The sequence below is a fragment of the Pyrus communis genome, chromosome 17 (assembly GCF_041283825.1).
Source record: "Pyrus communis isolate YQ-2024b chromosome 17, ASM4128382v1, whole genome shotgun sequence".
NCBI lineage: Eukaryota > Viridiplantae > Streptophyta > Magnoliopsida > Rosales > Rosaceae > Pyrus > Pyrus communis.
In genome coordinates this window covers 7,024,161-7,046,209 of record NC_142581.1, presented here as the reverse complement: position 1 = coordinate 7,046,209, position 22,049 = coordinate 7,024,161, and the positions used below count along the sequence as shown (strand labels likewise).

At 40.6% G+C, this 22,049-nt stretch overlaps 3 protein-coding genes across 3 annotated transcripts; 2 read left to right on the top strand and 1 right to left on the bottom strand.

Annotated features, from left to right (window-relative positions):
* The first annotated feature begins 3,934 nt into the window (after window positions 1-3,934).
* Window positions 3,935-13,534, top strand: LOC137708874 (endoglucanase 11). The gene is made up of 5 exons (XM_068448035.2): window positions 3,935-4,370; window positions 4,462-4,674; window positions 4,806-5,006; window positions 5,152-5,406; window positions 12,670-13,534. The coding sequence occupies exons 1-5, from the start codon at window positions 4,158-4,160 to the stop codon at window positions 13,336-13,338; spliced, it is 1,551 nt and encodes a 516-aa protein (XP_068304136.2). The 5' UTR covers window positions 3,935-4,157; the 3' UTR covers window positions 13,339-13,534.
* Window positions 13,535-16,716: 3,182 nt separating this feature from the next.
* Window positions 16,717-19,791, top strand: LOC137707761 (protein NRT1/ PTR FAMILY 6.4). The gene is made up of 5 exons (XM_068446676.2): window positions 16,717-17,078; window positions 17,177-17,285; window positions 17,407-17,624; window positions 17,930-18,477; window positions 18,726-19,791. Exons 1-5 carry the CDS (start codon window positions 17,076-17,078, stop codon window positions 19,618-19,620), a joined length of 1,773 nt encoding a protein of 590 aa, XP_068302777.2. The 5' UTR covers window positions 16,717-17,075; the 3' UTR covers window positions 19,621-19,791.
* Window positions 19,792-19,838: 47 nt separating this feature from the next.
* Window positions 19,839-21,461, bottom strand: LOC137707763 (uncharacterized). The gene is made up of 3 exons (XM_068446677.2): window positions 21,324-21,461; window positions 20,308-20,512; window positions 19,839-20,223 (listed from the first exon to the last, which is right to left on the bottom strand). The coding sequence occupies exons 2-3, from the start codon at window positions 20,497-20,499 to the stop codon at window positions 20,092-20,094; spliced, it is 324 nt and encodes a 107-aa protein (XP_068302778.1). The 5' UTR covers window positions 20,500-20,512; window positions 21,324-21,461; the 3' UTR covers window positions 19,839-20,091.
* Window positions 21,462-22,049: the final 588 nt, after the last annotated feature.

Below are 22,049 nucleotides of genomic sequence, written 5' to 3'. Positions count from 1 at the left end.
ATCTCTGTCTTCAATTTTCGACGGCATCGACTTCGACCTCGATTTTCGATGGTTGGATTCATCCATCTCGTCTTCCTCCACCCACCCCTTGTCGTCTGCAACTCCAATCCCTACCCACGCCCATACCCAGCCCCACCCACCCGTGTCGTCTACAACTTCAATCCCCACCCATGGAAGAACAAGTGAAGTTGGATGGGAAAAGAGGCAAAGGGAAGAGAGAGGGATTTGAAAGGAAAAACTAAGGGAAGAGAGAGAATGAGCTGAACAGGAAAACTCACCATGGCTGCCATTGAATTGGCAATGTTAAGCTTGAGAGGGAGGGGTTGGGGTTTTTTGGGGGAAGGCAAGTCTCCATTTTTTGTGATTTTAATTCGAATAGTATGTGCGACAGAGGGAGAAAATGAGCGAAGAAACTTGGATACACAGTGGAGAGGGGAGAGAGACGGCAGGGGCAAAAAAAAAAGAGGTTAGCTGGAAAGAATGATTCTAGAAAATAAGAAAAAGATAAATTAATAATAGAATATTAATAAATATATATTAAGTAAATAATAAAATATTATAGATATAGATTAAATAATATAATATTAGAATCCTACTTCTTAGTCCGACATTGCACCAAATGCTTCACTAAATCAGTCCAGTTTAGTCTAGTCTAAGCTAGTCCAGCTTAGTCCCTAAAGTTAGTCTAGTCTGAGATAGTTTGGTGAAACAAATGCACCCTGATGGTGTAAAAATGTGGTTAACCCCAAATTTATCTTAACATAACAAGTTTTGGATGACTCCATTTATAATTAAGATCTACATTTTCTATCCTTCCGAAACGTATATAAAATTTTAGGGTTTGACCACAATACTTATATATTTAATACAATTAACATCTTAATGGTTTGATGATGATTATATTAAATACATATATTGTGACATCCCACATCGTCCAGGGGAGTGATCCTTAAATGTATATTCTCATCCCTACCTAGCACGAGGCCTTTTGGGAGCTCACTGGCTTCGGGTTCCGTAGGAACTCCGAAGTTAAGCGAGAAGGGGGCTAGAGCAATCCCATGATGGGTGACCCACTAGGAAGTTGCTCGTGAGTTCCCAAAAACAAAATCGTGAGGGAATGGTAAGCCCAAAGCGGACAATATCGTGCTACGGTGGTGGAGCGGGCCCGGGAAGTGATCTGCCCCGGGCCGGGATGTGACAAATTGGTATCAGAGCCAATCCTTGCCCGGAAATGTGCCGACGAGGACGTCGGGCCCCTAAGGGGGGTGGATTGTGACATCCCACATCGCCCAGGGGAGTGATCCTTAAATGTATATTCTCATCCCTACCTAGCACGAGGCCTTTTGGGAGCTCACTGGCTTCGGGTTCCGTAGGAACTCCGAAGTTAAGCGAGAAGGGGGCTAGAGCAATCCCATTATGGGTGACCCACTGGGAAGTTGCTCGTGAGTTCCCAAAAACAAAACCGTGAGGGAATGGTAAGCCCAAAGCGGACAATATCGTGCTACGGTGGTGGAGCGGGCCCGGGAAGTGATCCGCCCCGGGCCGGGATGTGACATATATCACATAAATTATATCTAACATTCTATAATAATTATATTAAACACATGTAAATATTATAAACAATACCAAAATTTTATTAGATTTTCAAAATCCATTTAAAATGTTTTACTATATAAAAACTTTTTAATATATAGGGTAAACTGTCAAGTTAGTCCCTGAATTATCACCTCAGTGAAAATTAGGTTCTTGAATTGTTTTTTTTTTGTAAAATAAGTTCCAAAATTCTATAAAAACTGCTAATTTCATCCCTAAAATTATACTCAAAGCTTTTTTATTTAATATTTCGTTAACTTAAGTCACATGACACATTTTAGAGGGCATTGCCACTATTTTCTTGCCTATAAGTCATTAATGTTGCATATATGTTGCGAATCTAACATCTAGTTTACCCTTCAAAATTAACTCTATACATTATTTCTTCGAAGAAAATAAGTCCTTATGAAAAACTATCAATCTACTATCTAAAGTGTATCAAATGCAAGTCACGTGATTTAAATTGACGAAAAATTGAATAAAATAGTTTCGAATCTAACATTAGGAATATAATTGGCAAATTTTATTATTTTGATGACTAATTTTTTCAAAAAAAGTTTAGGTACCTATAAAACTCAAGTAATAATTTAAAAACTAAATTAACAATTCACCCTAAATATAGCTAATAGATAATTTGGTTTAAAAATGTGTACGTACTGTCGTAGAGAAATCATCAATTGATCCCGTTTTGAAAAAGAACAGAAAAAATCACTTTTAATTTAGATGTTGCATAGTTCCGGCGGGAGGGAAGGAGAGTCAATTGGGGTCATCAGTCAGTCGTGATCACGCAGCACATTTTTTCGTCGGAACCTTCGTTTTTCTCGTGCTGAGGTTGAAATCAAATTTTGATTTTAATCACTGTTTACGTAAATTTCCCGCGCTGTCGGCGAGGGAGCATGCGCAGGTCCACTGCCAGTCGGTGTCGGTGCTTCCGTTTGACCGGCTCAACCGGTTTTGCTTTTTCGCCAGTCCAGTCACCGCAAATGAAGGAGCCCGTGCTCTCAACTGTCTTCCACGTGGAGGTAGGTCGACCGACAACAAATTTGGACAGTCAAAACGGGGTCGTTGCTCGCACATACCACTATAGGCAAATTAGGCATTAGAGCTGCACTACCAGATTTCCGGAATTGCTCTTCTTTTTAGGAACATGCTCACTTTTCTTAATTTTTGTCATCAATTGTTAAGCATTTTACTAAACAACATGATTATGATATGATATGGGATTACTGTACAAGGCCACCACCATCATTCTTGATTGATTGTTGTAATCAAGAACAAAATCAATGTCATGCCCTTTATTTTCTTATTGTTTAGTATGCTTCTTGTAATTAGGAAGACCCTCCACAAAGTTGTAAGACCATGTATGGAGGCTGATGCCTGCCCAATGCCGGAAGGTCATAGAAGTTGGTGACTTGATGACAGGGGAGCCGGCAACCGAAGTCCAACGGTTCTAAGATAACGAAATTCCTTACCGTATCTTGTTCAAATATCATTGATCGACCTTTCTATTTCTGTATCTCTCCTTAAGTGCCCTTGTTGTAATTTGAGTTTTGTCAAATTACAAGACAACTTAGAGAGCCATGGCCTAAACATTTATGGTGACAACTTGGCACTCCCATGTCCAAGAGACCAATAGGTCCAACCGTCCAAGACCCAATTATATACTTGAAGAGAAACTTCTAAGCTACAAACCCTGGCCCTGCACAGCAGTATTTTACATCATACAAATGAATGTATGGATCGTAGACAATCTAATCCTCTGATCCAAGCAATCTTTAGAAAAATCATGGGCATCTGAGCCACTCTCTAACATACTTTTATGAGACTTTAATCATGTGTCGGGATACTTAAACCAATTATATTATTGGGGTATTACCCATCGTCAAAAACCACACAAACCCTTCCCATAATCCATATGCCATATGATCATTTGTTTTTTCTTGTTGCCGTAGAAAAATAATTACATCAGTAGATAGTGAATTCGAATATCATATTTTAGTGTAGAGTAAAGAATTAGTAGTACGGATTCATGGTTTAAAAATATAAGTATTGTATCCTTTAGGTTTTTCAGACAATTTTGTGTTGCCTGACAGATTTGTAAGAACATTGTCTTTTATCTTATGTTGGTAGATAGTGTCGTAAAAATATTTTTGTTTCTCTATAAGAAATCTTAAGTACGAGTGTTTGATCACGTCATTCGTATGACATCTCTTCACAAAAATGTAAATCTCTTATATTTTAGTCTCATTTAAGTTTACGGTAATTAACCCTAGCACGAGAACTGCCCTAATCAGAAAGTTTCTTTATTCTCTATATATGGTACAAAAAAGAGAGTCAAGCCGTTGCAAAATTCACGCTAGTGTTGTGTGGGATTATAAAGTCGCTCTCATGTGAAAGTCACATGCACAAAGACACCTATCAAAGCCTAAACACACAATTTAGTAGACACAAAGTTAGTTTTCAAACTGACAAAGTGAGCCAGCTCACTTTTCCCATCCTTCCCTTCACTCCTTTGGAGAAAGAAACAAAACTTCAGAGGACGGAAGAAATTTAAAGACTTAACAATGGAGGAGAAGAAGACACAACGGCAGCATCATCATGTTCTTCTTCTTCTACTCACCTTCAACATTTTCACCACCGCCAGAGCTTTAAATTACAGTGATGCCCTCACAAAGAGCCTCCTCTACTTCGAATCGCAACGCTCCGGCCGCCTCCCGTACAACCAGAGAGTCACCTGGCGTGACCATTCCGGCCTCACCGATGGCCTAGATCAAGGGGTACGTTAATGTCCTAAAAATGCTATATTTTCGTAAGTTTGTACTAATAAAAATTTAAAGTATGGATTTATCGGATATATTTTTTGTGTAGGTGGACTTGGTAGGAGGATATTACGATGCCGGCGACCACGTCAAGTTCGGACTGCCGATGGCATTTACGGTGACGATGCTGTCGTGGAGTGTTATAGAATACCGGCAGCAAATTGCGGCCGCCGGAGAATTGGAACATGCAATGGAGGCGATCAAATGGGGGACTGATTATTTCATCAAAGCTCACACTAGTCCCAATGTGTTATGGGCAGAGGTACATATAATTTTCATACGTTTAATTACTGTAATCAGCAGTTTCACACACTGTTATTAAATCAATTATTTGATTAGCACCAAACTGTTTGAGCACATTTAATATTCACTTCATTATAATATTCCTCCTAGGTGGGCGATGGGGACACTGATCATTACTGCTGGCAACGGCCGGAGGACATGACCACATCAAGGCAAGCTTACAAGATAGATGAGAAAAATCCCGGGTCGGATCTTGCCGGAGAGACCGCCGCTGCAATGGCGGCCGCGGCCTTAGTGTTCAAGAAAAGTAATCCACATTACTCTCACCTCCTCGTACACCATGCCCAGGAGGTACAAATTTAACTTAATGCTGACAAAATTTACACGTAATCAAATGTCATTATGATAATGTTTTAAATTATCAACGAAAAAGTTAAACATGTAACTGTATGCGATTGACTAAAGTAGGTTTATTTTTTATTCGATGTATGTATAGTTGTTTGAGTTTGGGGACAAGTATAGGGAGAAGTACGATGGGAGCTTGGGAGTGGTGAAGAGCTACTATGCATCGGTGAGTGGGTTTAAGGACGAGTTGTTGTGGGCAGCTTTGTGGCTATACAAAGCCACCGACAATGAGGAGTATTTGAAGTATGTAATTAACAAGGCTCATAGCTTTGGTGGTATTGGTTGGGCAATTACAGAGTTCAGTTGGGACGTTAAGTACGCTGGCCTTCAACTCCTTGCGTCAAAGGTAACTTCTCAACTTCTCACTTTATATCTCAAAAACAAAACAATCTATCGTGTTTGTTTGTTTTTTTTTTTTTTTTTTTTTTGAAACCCCAATCTATCGTGTTTGTTGATCACGTTATATAAACTGCAATTAAATCTTATTAGAAAATAAAAAATGTTTAAATACATTTGACACGTTAATCTGGTTTTTCATGAATGTTGGTGTGAAGTTCGCTACCAGAGGGGAGTTTATTGCTGGTTTTTTTCTTTGAACTTTTCTTTTTGATTGTGGTCTAGTTCCATAGGTGTCACAAATTCTACTCTCTTCAAATCTTTTTGGGATTTAGCTTTTCTAGCATTCAAATTTGAAATGATAAAACAAACTTTTACGTCATGCTTTTACTTTATTAAGTTCGTCATTAGACGGGGTGAGCCCAAATTAAGGCACATAACTAGGGTTTTTAATTAGGCACCAAAAATAAAAGGGAAATTCATCTTCTGTAAACAAAACCATGTGCAAAATGATGCTTTGCATGGCAGTACCAAGGAAAGTTCTGCCACTTGTCATAGCCTGAGTGTCACATCCCGGCCTGGTCCCCATCACATTCTGGGCTCGACTTCACCGTAGCACGATATTTTTAGCTTTTCTAGCATTCAAATTTGAAATGATAAAACAAACTTTTACGTCATGCTTTTACTTTATTAAGTTCGTCATTAGACGGAGTAAGCCCAAATTAAGGCACATAACTAGGGTTTTTAATTAGGCACCAAAAATAAAAGGGAAATTCATCTTCTGCAAACAAAACCATGTGCAAAATGATGCTTTGCATGGCAGTACCAAGGAAAGTTCTGCCACTTGTCATAGCCTGAGTGTCACATCCCGGCCTGGCCCTCATCACATTCTGGGCTTGACTTCACCGTAACACGATATTTTTGGGCTCCGACCACGCCCTCACAGTTTTGTTTCTGGGAACTCACACGAGAACTTCCCAGTGGGTCATCCATCTTGGGATTGCTCTCGCGCGAACTCGCTTAACTTTGGAGTTCCGATGGAACCCGAAGCCAGTGAGTTCCCAAAAAGCCTCGTGCTAGGTAGAGATAGAAATATACATATAAAGCTTATAGGATCCTCATCCCTGTGCGATGTGGGATCTTACAATCCACCCCCTTAGAGGCCCGACATCCTCGTCGGCACACTTCCAGTTAGGATTGGTTATGATACCAAATTGTCACATCCCGGCCCGGGTTCCCACCACATCCCGGGCTCGACTCCACCGTAACATAATATTATCCGCTTTGGGCCCTAACTACGTCCTCACTGTTTTGTTTCTGAGAACTCACATGAGAACTTCCCAGTGGGTCACCCATCTTGGGATTGCTCTAGCACGAACTCGCTTAACTTCAGAGTTCCGATGGAATCCGAAGCCAATGAGTTCTCAAAAAACCTCGTGCTAGGTAGAGATATAAATATACATATAAGGCTTACAAAATCCTCACCCCTGCGCAATGTGAGATCTTACACTGAGTGGTTGATAGAACGTACAAAGGTCATCCCCACGATGCCTGAGTAGAGTTTGTGCACTCTAGTAAAAGATGGAGAGATGAAGTCGAGATCTTCTATGGATTTTTGTGTTTTTGAGGATAAAAATTCAAAGATTTGGATGGTTAAAGAAAGAGAGAGATTTGAACTTTAGATACGTGTGAGGTGGCCAATAAAATTAATTAATGAGGATCGCAAGATTTAAAATAAATGGTTCAAACTGGTCTATCAGTTTTGAACTCAGAAATTTAGAATAGATCTCAACTCGGAGAGGTGATATTGTGCTGTTAGCTAGATCGGCAGATCTCAACGTGGAGTGGAGTAAAGATCGCTGATCTAATCAGTTTTGCATTGAATCTTAAGGTGGAGCCTGATGTTTGCATGGGGATGGCCCACTTCTAAAACAGAGTGGATGTAGCTCGTTCATTTATGTCTCTTCCTTTGCTTGATGAAGCACAACCTCCCTAAACTTTGTTTATCTAGAGACCCACCCACATGTGTTGAAAGGGAGATTAGGTGCCATGTGTCCTCATATGATGCACGAGAAAATTAATCTATCGTATGTACGTGGAGATAATCATATAAGAGAATAGATAAGTATATAGTTGTATACCGCCAATGACATATAATATTATGAGTAAATTTAGATAATGGAAGGTTTTAACAACTGTAAAATTGTCCTCACATGCAAGAGTATTAATTTGAATAATAGAAAGTGATTAAGTGGTTAAAAATATTCACATATGCAATTGCGGTGTTATATTTAAATCAGATTTTCGTACTTATATGATAATAGAAATGAATCAAGTGTTTAATAACATTCATTTTTGCATCTACAATTATGTGTCCATTTGACTCGAGTTTTGATATTGTCGCATTTGCCATCCTTAAATCTCAAAATTTAAGAAAGTTAAACACTCCATATATAAAGGAGTTAAACGGAGTTTGTTTACAAGAACAAAAAACATTCAAGGGCCCGGATACGGAAGAGAATTACCAAGGAAGGGTGGTAGAAACAGGGAGGAGGTTAAATTGCAAGGAAGGAGATCTATTGGGGGAACAAATAGTCCATACGACGGGTGAAGATAAGGAAGAAAAAAGTGAGAAGCATAGAGGACATGAAGTAATGGAAGGGGAGTCGGATATTGTTAAAGGAAGGCTGGTGACAAAGAAGGCGGGCAAGTTGGCTCGGGGCGGTGGCGGCTGGCCTTCAACAGCCGCAGGCCAGCCATGAGTTATATATTCTGGAACTGTCGTGGGCTAGGGTCGGCAACGACAGTCAGGGCTCTCCATGGGCTTATTTGCAAAAAAAGACCCTCTATGATCTTTTTATCAGAGACTAAAATGAAAGATCATAGAATTTTAGGTGTGAGGAGGCGATTGGGTTACTTACATGGCTTTGATGTTTCGCCAATTGGAATGGCTGGAGGATTGAGTTTATGGTGGGAGGACAATCTGGAGGTTAATATTATCTTTTCGTCCAAGCATATTATTGATGCTGTGATGAGAATTAAAGGGCAAACGCAATGGAGTCGGATTACGGGTGTGTACGGAACGTCGTATAGAGTGGAGAAAAATCTGTTTTGGGAATGGATGGTTAACCATTTTACTCCCACAGATATACCTTGGATTTGTGGCGGGGATTTCAATGAATTCCTGTGGGATTATGAGAAGTCTGGAGGAGTTGAGGTCTTGTACAACAGACCAAGATTCTTAGAAGAGTTTTTGTCTTCCTCTCAGTTGATGGACTTGGGGTTCAATGGACCAACATTCACGTGGAGAGGGCTGAGAAAAGGGGATTGGGTGGAGGAGCGATTAGACAGGGTCATGGCGAATGAAAAGTGGCAGCAACTCTGGCCGAACTCCCATGTTATGCATGAAACGGTTTTAGCCTCGGATCACTGCCCAATTGTTCTTAGTTCTATATCTGATGGGCAGAAAGGAAGAAAGATGTTCAGGTTTGAGGCGTTTTGGGTCTCGGAGGAAGAGTGCAAGAAAATGGTGGAAATGTGCTGGGACCGGCGGCATCATGGTAGCCCTGTGAATAGGTGGGTGAGATCTTTAAACGAATGTCGATATCGTTTGAGCAGGTGGAATCGTACCAAATTTAAGGGGAGGGGAAGCAGGATCCATGATCTTCTTTCACAGTTAGATTCACTCCAGCGAGACTGGGGTCCAAACTATGAAATGATAAGGGAGATATCTCGGCAGATTGATGAGTTAAGACTCCAAGAGGAGAGTTATTGGTGCCAGCGATCGAGGGTAAAATGGTTGAGGGAGGGGGATGCAAACACCCAGTTTTTTCACTCTTCAACCCTTCAGAGGCGTAGGAGAAATAAGATTGTGAAGCTTAGGGTGGAAAATGGAAACTGGGTGGAAAATCCGTCTCAGGTACGCCATTTAGTGGATAATCATTTCTCTTCAGTTTTTAGCTCGGCAGGGGATCGTAATTGGGGGTCGCTGCTAGATTGCATTAATCCCTCGGTCTCGACAGAAATGAATGAGGCGCTAACTGCACCGGTTACGGAGGAGGAGATAAAGGAGGCTGCTGGGAATATGGGAGGTCTTAAGGCTCCCGGCCCCGATGGTTTCCAGGGGATCTTCTATCAGACATACTGGGAGATTGTGAAGGAAGATGTTTCGGCTCTGGTCAGAGAGTTGCTTCAGGACGTCGAGGGTTCGAGATTGATAAATCAGACTAACATAGTTCTGATTCCCAAAGTCCCTAATCCGGAATTTGTGTCGCAGTTCAGGCCTATCAGCCTTTGTAACTATTCGTACAAAATACTGTCAAAGATTCTTGCTAACCGGTTGAAGGTATTATTGCCTGAAATCATATCTCCATCTCAGAATGCTTTTGTGGCGGGTAGACAAATTCAGGATTGCATTGGCATAGCCCATGAGATGTTTCATTATCTGAAGGGAAGGAAAGTCAGGAACAGATTTGAAATGGGGATTAAACTGGATATGCAGAAGGCGTATGATAGGGTTGAATGGGACTTTTTGGATGCGGTAATGGAAAGAATGGGGTTCAGTAGTAGTTGGAGATCGCTAATTATTGGATGTATTTCGTCGGTGAGTTTCGCTGTTCTTCTAAATGGGCAGGCTGGTGAGTCTTTTGCTCCCTCGCGGGGTCTCCGTCAGGGGGATCCTCTTTCTCCTTATTTATTTATTTTGGTGGGGGAAGTTCTTTCAAAACTGATTCAGGGTGCGGTGGACCAAGGTAGATTGGAGGGTGTTAAGATTGGTGGATCCGGACCCGTAATTTCTCACCTTTTCTTTGCGGATGATACCCTTCTGTTTCTACGGGCAGATGTGAAAAACTGCAGGAATTTGAAACATATGCTGGACAAATTTTGTGTGGCGTCTGGGCAGAAGGTTAATTTGGAGAAATCCAGTGTTTTCTTTGGGGCAAATGTTCCGAAAGTGAATGCAGATCAGATGGGGAATGCCCTGGGTATGACGGTGGTTAGCAATCCGGGGACTTATTTGGGGGTCCCTGCTATTTGGGGTCGGTCGAAAAAGCGTGGGCTTGCTTATGTGAAAGGAAGAGTAATGGAAAAACTTCAAGGGTGGAAACAAAGTACTCTATCCCGTGCCGGTAAAGAGGTTTTAATTAAGGCTGTTATCCAAGCTATTCCGGCGTACACAATGTGCATTTTCAAATTCCCTGCCGTCGTTTGTCAGGAATTGGATGCGTTAGTGGCTGGATTTTGGTGGGGTTGCAAGGAAGGAGCCCAAAAGATTCATTGGGTCTCTAAAGAGGTTTTGGGTTTGCCAAAAGACTTGGGTGGTTTAGGCTTCAGAAACTTTATGGAATTTAATGATGCTCTGCTTGCTAAACAATGTTGGCGTTTAATCACGGAACCGGACTCGCTGTGGGCTAGGGTGATGAAAGCCCGGTATTTTCCCCATTGCTCGATATGGGATGCGAAGAAAGGTGGTCGGGCTTCTTGGGCATGGACCAGCCTCATCTGTGGCAGGGACGTGATCAAGGAGGGTTCCCATTGGCAGATTTTGGGCGGTCAGGAGGTGAGGGTGTGGCAGGATAGGTGGCTTCCTTCATTGCCCCTTGGTCATCCGGTGCCGGTTGGCCAGGTTGCGGTTACTCCCAGTTTAAGGGTCAGTGCGCTTATCTGTCCGGAGTTGGGGCGGTGGAATCTTAGCTTTTTACAACCTTTCATATCGGGGGAGGCTTTGAAGGCTATTGAGGAGACACCTTTGGGGGATCTAAGTCGCAATGATAGGCTTATCTGGGATGTGAGTAAGAACGGTACTTATTCGGTCAAGTCGGGTTATAGATGGCTGCAAGGTAGATCACTGGCTAGGCGGGACAAGCGTCGGCCTTCTGTTCGTGGGGTTCCCAAGGCGTTTTGGAAGGGGATTTGGAAGCTGGAGGTGCCCCCCAAGTTGCGACATTTCATGTGGCTTACGATGCATAATTGTCTTCCTACTCGGGAAGCCTTGTACCGACGACGGTCCTCTCTGAACTCTACGTGTCCTATTTGCTGCTGCCATGATGAAACCATTGAGCACATTTTCCTTGCTTGCTCTTGGGTTGAGCCAATTTGGTTTGGTGGGGCTTTGGGGTATAAACTGGATCGTTTTTCTCTCCCGTCTTGGCTGGAATGGATTCAGAAGGTATTCTCTTCGACTTTATGCAACTTTGGAGATACAACGTGGAGACAATCGTATATTGTTTGTACCTGTTGGTGTATTTGGAAAGCTCGTTGTGATTTTGTCTTCAAAGGGATGTCTGTTAACCCTTTAAAAGTATTGGCGGATGTTTCTGCGGCTATGAGCTCGTTTCTTGGTGCTAAGGCAATGGCTGGGGTTAGGGGAAGGGGTGACGGGAGAAGGGGTACCCAGGTGGCGCGGTGGTGTGCTCCGGCCTCTCCTTTTGTGAAGATTAATGTGGATGCTAGTTGGTCCAAGGTCTCAAAGATGGGATTTGTGGGTTTGATTGCGCGGGACATGGAAAGAAAATTCGTGGCTGCAGCGCGGTATGCTATATCTGCTCCTTCTGCTGCTGCAGCGGAGGCTTATGCGTTGCTGTACGGGTGCCAACTTGGTGACGAGTTGGGAGTAAGGTATGTAATTCTTGAGTCGGACTCCCTTGAAGCGATTAATTGTTTATCTAGTTCGCTGTCTAGGGGTAGTTGGGAGGCATTCCCGGTGCTGGCTCGGGTTAAACAATTGGGGGGGAAGTTCTTTGATTGTCGATGGTCTTGGGTGCCCCGTTCTGCAAATGGCGTGGCTCACAAGATTGCATCGAGTGGTTTTACGGAGATGAGTGATGTCGTTTGGGTCGTTAGGCCCCCATCTTCGTTGGTCTTTGTATTGAATAATGACGGACTACCTTGTCCTCATTAACTTGAGTTGGTGGTGCCAGGGGTGACACCTCTACTTGGTGGAGGGGTCTTTGTGGTTTTCCCATTGTCGCTGCCTGTTTATTGTATGTATGTTTGCCTCTCTGTAGGCCTTTTATGATATGGTTTTTGGTGTTCAAAAAAAAAAAAAGGGGTTGTTTTTAAAAGTATTCACTTTCTCATTTGCAGTTTTGTTTTTGAATAAGATTTTCCTTACTTCTAAGGTGCTTAAAAATAAAAACAGATTATGAGGTTACAAGCTTCGCCTATGTATCCACGATTCTGTATTCGAGTTCATCACATTTACAACCCTTTGAGCGCTTCATAGTAGAGTACATTATGTTTCATATGCTCTCTTTTTTTTTTTCTTCTGCAGTTGCTTTTAGAAGAAAAACACATGAAACACTCTCACATACTGGAGTTGTATAAATCAAAAGCAGACTACTACATGTGCTCATGCCTAAACAAAAATACTGCCACCAAAAATGTGGAACGCACACCGGCAGGCCTACTGTACGTAAGGCAATGGAACAACATGCAGTACGTTTCGACAGCTTCATTCCTCCTAACAGTCTACTCAGACTTCCTCAAAACCTCGAACCGAAAGCTCAGCTGCCATGGCGGAACGGCAGGCCATGAAGAAGTCCTCAGCTTTGCTAAATCGCAGATAGATTATATTTTGGGCTCCAACCCCTTGAACATGAGCTACTTGGTGGGATATGGACCAAAATACCCTCAGAGGGTGCACCACAGAGGAGCGTCCGTGGAGTCATATCGGGAGAACAAAGGGTTCATTGGGTGCACACAAGGGTATGATAATTGGTACGGCAGGGAAGAGCCAAACCCTAATGTTTTGGTCGGGGCTTTGGTTGGAGGGCCTGATTGCAAAGATAATTTTGTGGACAGGAGGGATAATTATATGCAGACTGAGGCCTGCACTTACAATACATCACCATTGGTGGGGGTTTTTGCAAAGTTTTCAGAATTGGAGGTCCAAAAGAATGTGGATCAGGGGCAAAATTTGGATTTGGTTGCTTCTTATTAGGTATATGATATCGTGGTGGGGAAAGAGTGCTGGGGTTATAACTTGTAATCCCATTTTTTGGCTTTGTCATGGCGGCTGAACGAAAGGTGTTCTAGCTAGCCCATCCTGTGGCTTCATTGTTGTAATATCTAAGTGTTTATATAAGTCTAAAGGAAAAGGTTTAGTCACGCCCACCAAACTCGTGACCTTCTTCTGATTGCACTCCTCGAGTTTTGTTTGGTTTTGATCGTTTCTAATCTTTTAAAACATGTCAATTTACCTTTGATAGTCAAATTCATCGTACCTTCTAATAATATCATCACTTGAATGGACAAGGATAACAATCATAACATCAATTTGACGAAAATATTCACATACTACTTAAAAGCATAGGGAAAATAAAGCTCCTCAGCAAATAATTAGGATAAAGTTACTGCTCCGAATGAATGCATTCAAGTAAGACTGTGAAAAGGATATAAAGTTACTGTTCATCATGCTAGCAAGACTGGGTAAATTAGTGAATCTGTATAAACATAAAACGAAAATCTGGGATGAAGAGTAATTAATTGAGCTAATGAGTTTACAAAAGCAACAGATCCTTGGATAACATATTCTGCAGCTCCTGCTATATATGCTGAAATGTTGTCAGTAAACAAAATGAAAGAGGAAAGTAGACTTCAAAATTTCAGGAAAATTCGAGGAAACAAAATTGGAGTAAGTATGGATTTCTAGATAGGCTTATTTTTAGCTACGCTACTTGGAACTTGATTTTCATCCCACTTTGCCTCCTAAAACTCAAAAGTCGTCATTTTACATTCTGAAACTCAACATTCACTTGACTTTGACTTGTTTTAAGGAGTGAATTGGCTAAGTTTTGAATTTTAGGAAGCAAATATTTTGCTTCCTAAAAATCGAGTTCCAATGAGTGAAGTGACGAGTTTTGAGTTTCAGGGGACAAAATGAGATTAAAATCGAGTTTTAGGGGGTAAACTGGCAACTTTTGAGATTCAAGGGCAAAGTTGGTCAAATCAAGTTCTAGGGAATAAATTGGCGACTTTTGAGTTTCAGAGTCAAAGTTAGATTAAAATCGAGTTCCAGAGACTGTAACTAAAAATAAGCCTTCTAAGGGCTGGTTTGGTATTGATGTGCTTTGAAAAAAAAATGATTCTGCTGTGCTGTGAGAATAAGCGGCTGTGAAATAAAGCAGCAGAGTGTTTGGTAAACTTTTTTGTAAAAGTGCTTTTGAAAAAAAAAACAGTATTATAATGTTTGGTAAACTTTTATGTAAAACAGATGTGAAAAAAGCCGATTTTTCAAAGTTGGGTTTTGCAGCTTCTTGTTTTTGGTTTTTTTTCACCCAAAACTGTGAAAAAAAGCTGAAGTTGAATGTTTACCAAACACAAAAATAGCTTTCAGCTTTTTTCATAATCACCTCAGTACCAAATCAAGTCTAAATATGGCCTGCAATTCTAACCCCAACCCATATGAGAAAGAATTGATATAAACCAACCCTATTGATCAAAAGTGAGGAAAGTAAAGTCAATACAAACAAATGCAGATTAGAGAGGCAACATAATCTGCATTGTTGCTAAAATCCCTTTACAGAAAGAGTTTCAGTCGTTCATTTTGTTTCTTCATTATTTAGAAATATAACCAATCGAGGCCCCATCAAGCAGTGCTCAAATCCCTTTCGAGTGGTTAAAATTGTGCAAGGATGAAAGTTTTGGCTAAAAGCCTTTTGCATCTACACAACCTGGCTACTTTTCTCCAAAATTTGCCAAAGAAAAAGAGAGTTAGGTATTCCAATGTCCCTATCTTAAACCGAGTAGAGCTAAATCAATTTGGCACAGGTCATATGAAGCATAAGTGGTTTCTTTTCGATTCCTAAACCCGAAATAATTATTCCATCTATTTCTTTGACTTCCTTTGATACTCCGTGTGACCTGAGTTATTGGCAACTTCTCAGTTTTAGTACACGTGTTTCCCTTAGCGGACACGCTTGGGTTCATAGGTGACTGCTTTTCTGGCAAGCCTCTACCACCGTGGGTTTACCTAATGAACCCCAATGAAAGCTAACCCAATTTTGAAGCTAACCGAATTTAGCAATGATCGCATGCAAGGTACTTACTCTCCTATGAAGGGGTGAGGATCATTACACCCAAAAATTCTCTGCCAGTCTCTTCTTCACCAATTTTATTGATAATAAATGTAAGTAAACGAAAAAGTTACATACAGGGGATTAGGTCAAGACCCACAAAGACAAAAAACGATCAACGAAAACAGTAATAAGGACAAAACGAAATGTCAAGAACATGTGCAAAGGCTACAAAATCTAAGATCGTGGATGAACAATAATAAGCATAACTATCTGCCCCAAAAGAAGCTAAAGTATCTGTAACATGATTTCCTTCTCTATAAATATGTGTACACATAAATTGCACGCATTTAGCGAAGTCGCTAGAGACAATTATTTCAATCACTATAAAAAACCATAGGACCGCATTAGGAGCCTTAAAAAGATAGTGAATAACCAACATGGACTCTGATCAAATTATGCTCAATTTTCTTATAACATGGTATGACTTTATGTTGCGCACATTGATATAATCTTTCAACTTAAAAATACTGATATAGTCAGCCGTGAAAACTTGTGTAAGTTAAGTTTATAACAGTGCAAATCAACTCATGCATGGATACACGATGGATTGTACCATTATGTATAAACTTGCGCAGTCCCTCCCCTCCCTTGAAGGGCTTCTATACACTATAGAAAAAGTCAGGGGGATCCTCTAAACATATCTGTTCATCATACATTATGTAGTCAGAAATTATTGTAATTTTTTTTATTTACAATTAAATAAAAATAGTACCTGACAAAAATTGATTGTACGATATACGATAAACGGATGTGATTAGAAAATTTCTAGGATCCTCTCTCTAGAAAAAGGGCCCCGAGAATTGACACCTATAGGTTTCTTCAGCAACAACTTGAACAGTATGACACTGCACTGATCGCAACATTGCCCTGATCAAGACTCAAAAGGTTTTCCACCTGTACACGATTGTTTTTGAGATAATTATAAGATTATTGAAAAGTTAAACTTATTATTGAGGTGCTTTTGTTTGATTCAATCCGACATTATGACAGATCAAATGTCGTAATTCTTGAGGATTATAACAGTTGCAAGGATTCAAATCAAGCAGGTAATAATGGTTTTGTCAAATGATAAATTTTGTTAGATTAGTTATCCACGAAATTAGAATTCACGCCGTCATACAAGAGCTTCACTCATTTTTACCATACAACCTAGTAGTAAAAAAACGAGTATATGACAGAAAATACAAACTCATACGTACGTTCCAGCTTTAAATTCCTGGTCGACACATGCTCGTGGATCTGGTGGACCATTTGATTTGAATCTCCATAAGATCTATCAATGGCATCTAAGTGTTAAGACAGAGGTGTCATTTTTCCCTTTCCCAACTCTTATCAAAAAAACGTGAATGTCACTTTCCATTGTTTTAGTAGCAAGCAACAAAACCACAAAAACATGTTCACGTATTCGAAAGTGTTCACATTCCTTATCTGCTCTTGATCACCAGAAACTGTGGAGGCCATGACTAAGCTAGTATTCCTCATCGCTCCCACTTCTATTTATAACCCCCAATCATTCATGGAATTTACTGCAAATCCTAAGCAAGAAAAAACACACTCTCTCTCCTCTCTCTCTCTCTCTCTTTCTCTCTCTCTCTAAAAGATGGTATAGCTACTTACTCATACAACTCCAATATCATACTAAAAACTTGAAATTTAAATTTGGTTTTTCTCTTTCTTTTTACATTTCGTAAACTTCAACAGGTTTTGATCTCAAGGAAAGGTGAGGAAGATGGAGATGTGGTGGATTTCCGAGGGAATCCAGTGGACAAGTCGAAGACTGGCGGATGGCTTGCTGCAGGGCTTATTTTGGGTGCTTTCTCGAATCAAATTCTCTCTTTCTGATATTCACGTTTGAGTTATGATAGATCACATCTACCTTTGTTATGCATTATCTTAAGGTGCTTTGTTGCTTCATGATGACTATGTTGCAGGAATTGAACTGGCTGAGAGGATATGTGTGATGGGCATATCTATGAATTTGGTTACATACCTGGTTGGAAATTTGCACTTATCTTCTGCAAAATCTGCAAACATAGTGACCAATTTCATGGGCACTTTGAACCTCCTTGGCCTCCTTGGTGGGTTCCTAGCAGATGCTAAGCTTGGAAGGTACCTCACAGTTGCACTTTCTGCAACCATAACTGCTGTGGTAAGTTTTGAGCCAAGGAAAATTTGCAATATTAACCTTTTTATTATCATTTTAAAGACTTCTAGCCTGCTTTTCGTTTGACACTCCTTAAAAGTCATTCTGTCAAGGAATATTCATCTTGGAGCGCAGAACGATTTTTGAGATTTATCAATTGGAATCAATCGAAACAGCTCAAGCAGTTCTTGAGCTCTCCCAAGACCCCTCCAGCATTGCTCGAACCCCCTTCAATACGCTCAAGCCCTCGAGTGCTTTGATTCGAGTGATTTTCTAGATTTATAAAAACTGAAAGGTTCTTGTTCTTGCAGGGGATACTTTTGTTGACATTGGCTACATCCATCCATAGCATGAGACCACCTCCATGTGATGACTACAGACAGCAACACCATCAATGCATTGAGGCCAACGGCGGCCAATTAGCCCTGCTCTATGCTGCTTTGTACACTACAGCGCTAGGTGGTGGTGGGATAAAATCCAACGTCTCTGGTTTCGGGTCCGATCAATTCGATGCTGCAGACCCCAAGGAAGAGAAGGCCATGATCTTCTTCTTCAACAGGTTCTACTTTGGCATCAGCATTGGGTCTCTGTTTGCCGTTATTGTGCTGGTGTATGTGCAAGTCAATGTTAGCAGAGGGTTAGGGTACGGAATATCAGCCGGGGCAATGATCGTTGCCATCGTCGTATTGCTCGTGGGGACCACGTTTTACCGGTTCAGCAAGCCCCGAGGCAGCCCTTTAACTGTCATATGGAGAGTGATATTCTTGGCTTGGAAGAAGAGGGCTCATCCTCATCCTTCCCATCCAAGCCTTTTAAATGGATGCCAAGAAGCTAAGATCCCCCACACAGAGAGGCTCAAGTAAGTTTACATATAAAGCCAGTATTCCATGTTTATCATCGGGAAGTAATTTCCGCACATCATTTTTCTCTCCTTCACACCCTACTTAGTTTTGGTATTTGGATTGAATAAATAGAAAAAGTAGATAAATAAACATGCATGTGCAAAATGAGAAAATGGGTGTCAGGATCCCAAACTATCCGAATTATCCAATTTCTTCACTGGCACTGACTAGGTTTTGTTTATCTACTACGTATGTGAATGGTTAGATGTCTAGACAAAGCTGCAATCCTAGATGAATATGCTGCTCATGAAGGAAACAGAAGCAACTCATGGATAGTGTCCACAGTGACCCAAGTTGAAGAGGTGAAACTGGTTTTCAAGCTCATGCCGATCTGGTCGACGTGTATCCTCTTCTGGACGGTCTACTCTCAAATGACTACGTTCACCATCGAACAAGCCACCTTCATGAACCGAAAAGTAGGCTCTTTTGAAATCCCTGCGGGTTCTTTCTCAGCATTTCTCTTCATCACCATCCTCATCTTTACTTCCTTAAACGAGAAATTCTTTGTTCCCCTTGCTCGGAAACTCACCAACAATGCCCAAGGAATAACGAGCCTTCAGAGGATTGGGGTTGGACTCATTTTATCAATGGCGGCTATGGTAGCTGCCGCAATAGTAGAGAAAGAAAGAAGAAGCATTACAGTTCACCAAAATACCAAGCTAAGTGCTTTCTGGCTTATCCCACAATACTTCCTCGTGGGTGCAGGGGAAGCTTTTGTCTATGTCGGACAGCTTGAGTTTTTCATCAGAGAGGCACCGGACAGGATGAAGTCCATGAGCACGGGGCTTTTCTTAAGCACCATCTCAATGGGATTCTACGTTAGCAGTCTTTTGGTGACGGTAGTGGACAAAGTGACTAAGAAGAGCTGGCTGAGGAGTAACCTGAACAAGGGAAGGGTGGATAACTTCTACTGGGTCCTCGCAGTGCTAGGAGCTATAAACTTCTTGGTTTTTCTTGCCTTTGCAATGAAACACCAATACAAAGGCCATCAGCACAATAGCCCTGATGATAGTGGCGAAAAGGAGTTCAAGAGCTCGAACATCAAAACAGTTGAAGAGATGCCAGAGATAATCAGAATTGAGGCAAAGGAAGGGCCTTAGAACCTAGTATGTATGCTTCCACAAGGATCTTGTGTAATATTGTATGCTTATCAATCATTTATTAGATATTTAAATCCTTTTTTTTGTCCGCAGTCTCTCGGACTAAATGTAAATACAGTGTGCTCTAGAATGCAATGTAATGATAGATTTTTATTCATCTGAAAAACAAAATTAACAGCATAACAACATATCCATGGCACAAGTTAAGAAATCAGGAATTTGCCAAATCAAACCATCCAACATACTGCATATGCAAAATAGAAGCCGTCTAGTTGCAAGATTACTTGTATCAACGTTAATGAACTAGTTCAGAAGCACTGCAAATTTTGAGACAAAAAGCCAAACATGGAATTGACAAAACAACTGGATCCAGAATTGGCTGCTTATAAAAAATTTACACTACAGGAATACTAGTCTCCTCAATCAATACTAAGAAGCTGAGAGCTGACCTCTAAACAATTACATAGGCTATTAAGAAGGTCCACTTGCAGAACCAGGTTGGTGATTTACGACCAATGGGGGACGTAGAGCTCGGTGACTTTCCAAGTTTTGTTTGCGGGCCTTATACATCTCTTCTGTCTCAATCGCAACCAATCTCTTAACCTGTGTGAAAAATAACATACTAACATTATCAACTACAGACAGGACAGATGCCTTATGAATGCATACACCGTGAACTTATCAAACCTGTTGGAGCATTCCCCTAACTGTAGGAGTATTCCATCGCATGACAGTTCGATTGCATTTTCCGAGACGTAATGCCTCTAAAGTACGCCTGTGAAGTCTCCTAGTTCCGGGGATTCCCCTCACCAAAGTTATATACAGATTAGGGCTCCATGCAATTGGGACACTGGCTTTATAAGCCTTGAAAGCATTCATTTTCTTCTCCAACCTACACATCCCAAAGTGGTGCCTAAGCCATAACTTCAATATATGTGAAAACTACTAATACAAGGCTGCATCAGAAAGAAGACAAACTCCAGAAAGAAGATAAACATAGCAACTCGGGAATACAGAAAGTCTATGAAAAAGCACCGCGAACATTTAGTGCCTCTGTTAAACATAGCTTACTATTTATATCTCGAAGATTTCAGGGTTTAGCTTTGCTTAAAGGATCTCAATCACTACTAAATCAGAATTGCAAAGATGAACATCAAAACATTAAAAACGGACTAGAGCCAATCATTTTCCTTGTTTACATTACAATCATTTTAACTCTTAACCAATAAATCATCGTAAAAAAAAATCAGAAAAATTACGTCAACCAAGCTCAGTGGCCTTGAACACTAATATCTCTACATTTCACCACTACGAACTACACGGTTCAACAAAAACCGCCACAGGCACATCTTGTAGTGATCAAACCTAATGTGTTTCCCCAAAAGTTATTAAATTTACCACAAATCTCCATTCAATTACTCCTAAAACTGAACAAATACAACAAAATTAAGATGTTGTATTATCTCTAAAGCTGGAATTAGACTAAGCCCGGTAGTAATTAAGCTCAATCTTTCTCAAGAACAAAAATTTTTATCTTCATTCCACCCAAAAATCAGATTTTTCACTGTTAGATTTAAAACTTACCCGGCAATTCATAAACTACAAAATGTAAAAAATGAGAACGCAGAAAAAGAAAAAGCAGCAGATTTACAAACTGAATAAAAGGAAAAGGGAAGAGATTATACAGGGAAGAGAGAGATTACCTCAAGTATGTCTGTCGACGGAGTTGCAACCAGTGACGACGACGGCAGCGGCGATGGCTGACTGCCTTGTTCGTGTGGAACGAGTCTGAGTGCTGAAGTTGATTTTAGCTCCTTTTGCCATGTAGGCCTAGCTGGTACTTTGGGCCTTTCGGTTTGGGTCTATCTTCTACCTACCAAGCCCAACATACTTCTAACCCAATGGCAGCACATTTTTTTCGTCCCCGTTGGATCAATCTCGACGATTGTAATTAAAGCTTTAATCTAACGGTCCATGTTCAATTTGTATATAAGATGTGTACTGCAGAATTACTGTGCGATGCTGACCTTCTTTTTCCTTCTTGGTTTTCTTCATCCCAACCCAACATCCTTCGTGGCTTGTTCGGAATTACATTACAGCTCGTTTGGTTAATACATTTAAACAATTGAAAGCTTTTTTAGTTTAAATTTTTTTAGAACTAAATTTAGTAAAAATGAAAGTTAATTTTGAAAAAAATACTTGAATTACTTAGTAAGAATCATATAATAGATGCTTAGCAGAAGCATTTTAAGTAATTTTAAAACCTAAAAACATTTTCTTTAAAAACGTTTTCAGTCATTTAGCAAGTTATTTTTTATAAAGCGTTTCTCTTTTGAAAAATACTTTTAAATTATTGAAAGCGCGTTAGAAAAAATATTTTTAAATTCAACAAGCACTTAAAGATCGAACTCGCATATGAAAATATATGA

Excerpts from the sequence above, each read along its gene's own strand:
- LOC137708874 (XM_068448035.2), top strand. The coding sequence starts at position 4,158 with ATGGAGGAGAAGAAGACACAACGGCAGCATCATCATGTTCTTCTTCTT. Across the intron at positions 4,371-4,461 it reads CCGATGGCCTAGATCAAGGG|GTGGACTTGGTAGGAGGATA; the intron begins GTACGTTAATGT and ends TTTTTTGTGTAG. Across the intron at positions 4,675-4,805 it reads CCAATGTGTTATGGGCAGAG|GTGGGCGATGGGGACACTGA; the intron begins GTACATATAATT and ends TATTCCTCCTAG.
- LOC137707761 (XM_068446676.2), top strand. Across the intron at positions 17,286-17,406 it reads TGCTGCAGGGCTTATTTTGG|GAATTGAACTGGCTGAGAGG; the intron begins GTGCTTTCTCGA and ends ACTATGTTGCAG. Across the intron at positions 17,625-17,929 it reads CTGCAACCATAACTGCTGTG|GGGATACTTTTGTTGACATT; the intron begins GTAAGTTTTGAG and ends TTGTTCTTGCAG.
- LOC137707763 (XM_068446677.2), bottom strand. The coding sequence starts at position 20,499 with ATGAATGCTTTCAAGGCTTATAAAGCCAGTGTCCCAATTGCATGGAGC. Across the intron at positions 20,224-20,307 it reads TTAGGGGAATGCTCCAACAG|GTTAAGAGATTGGTTGCGAT; the intron begins GTTTGATAAGTT and ends TTTTTCACACAG.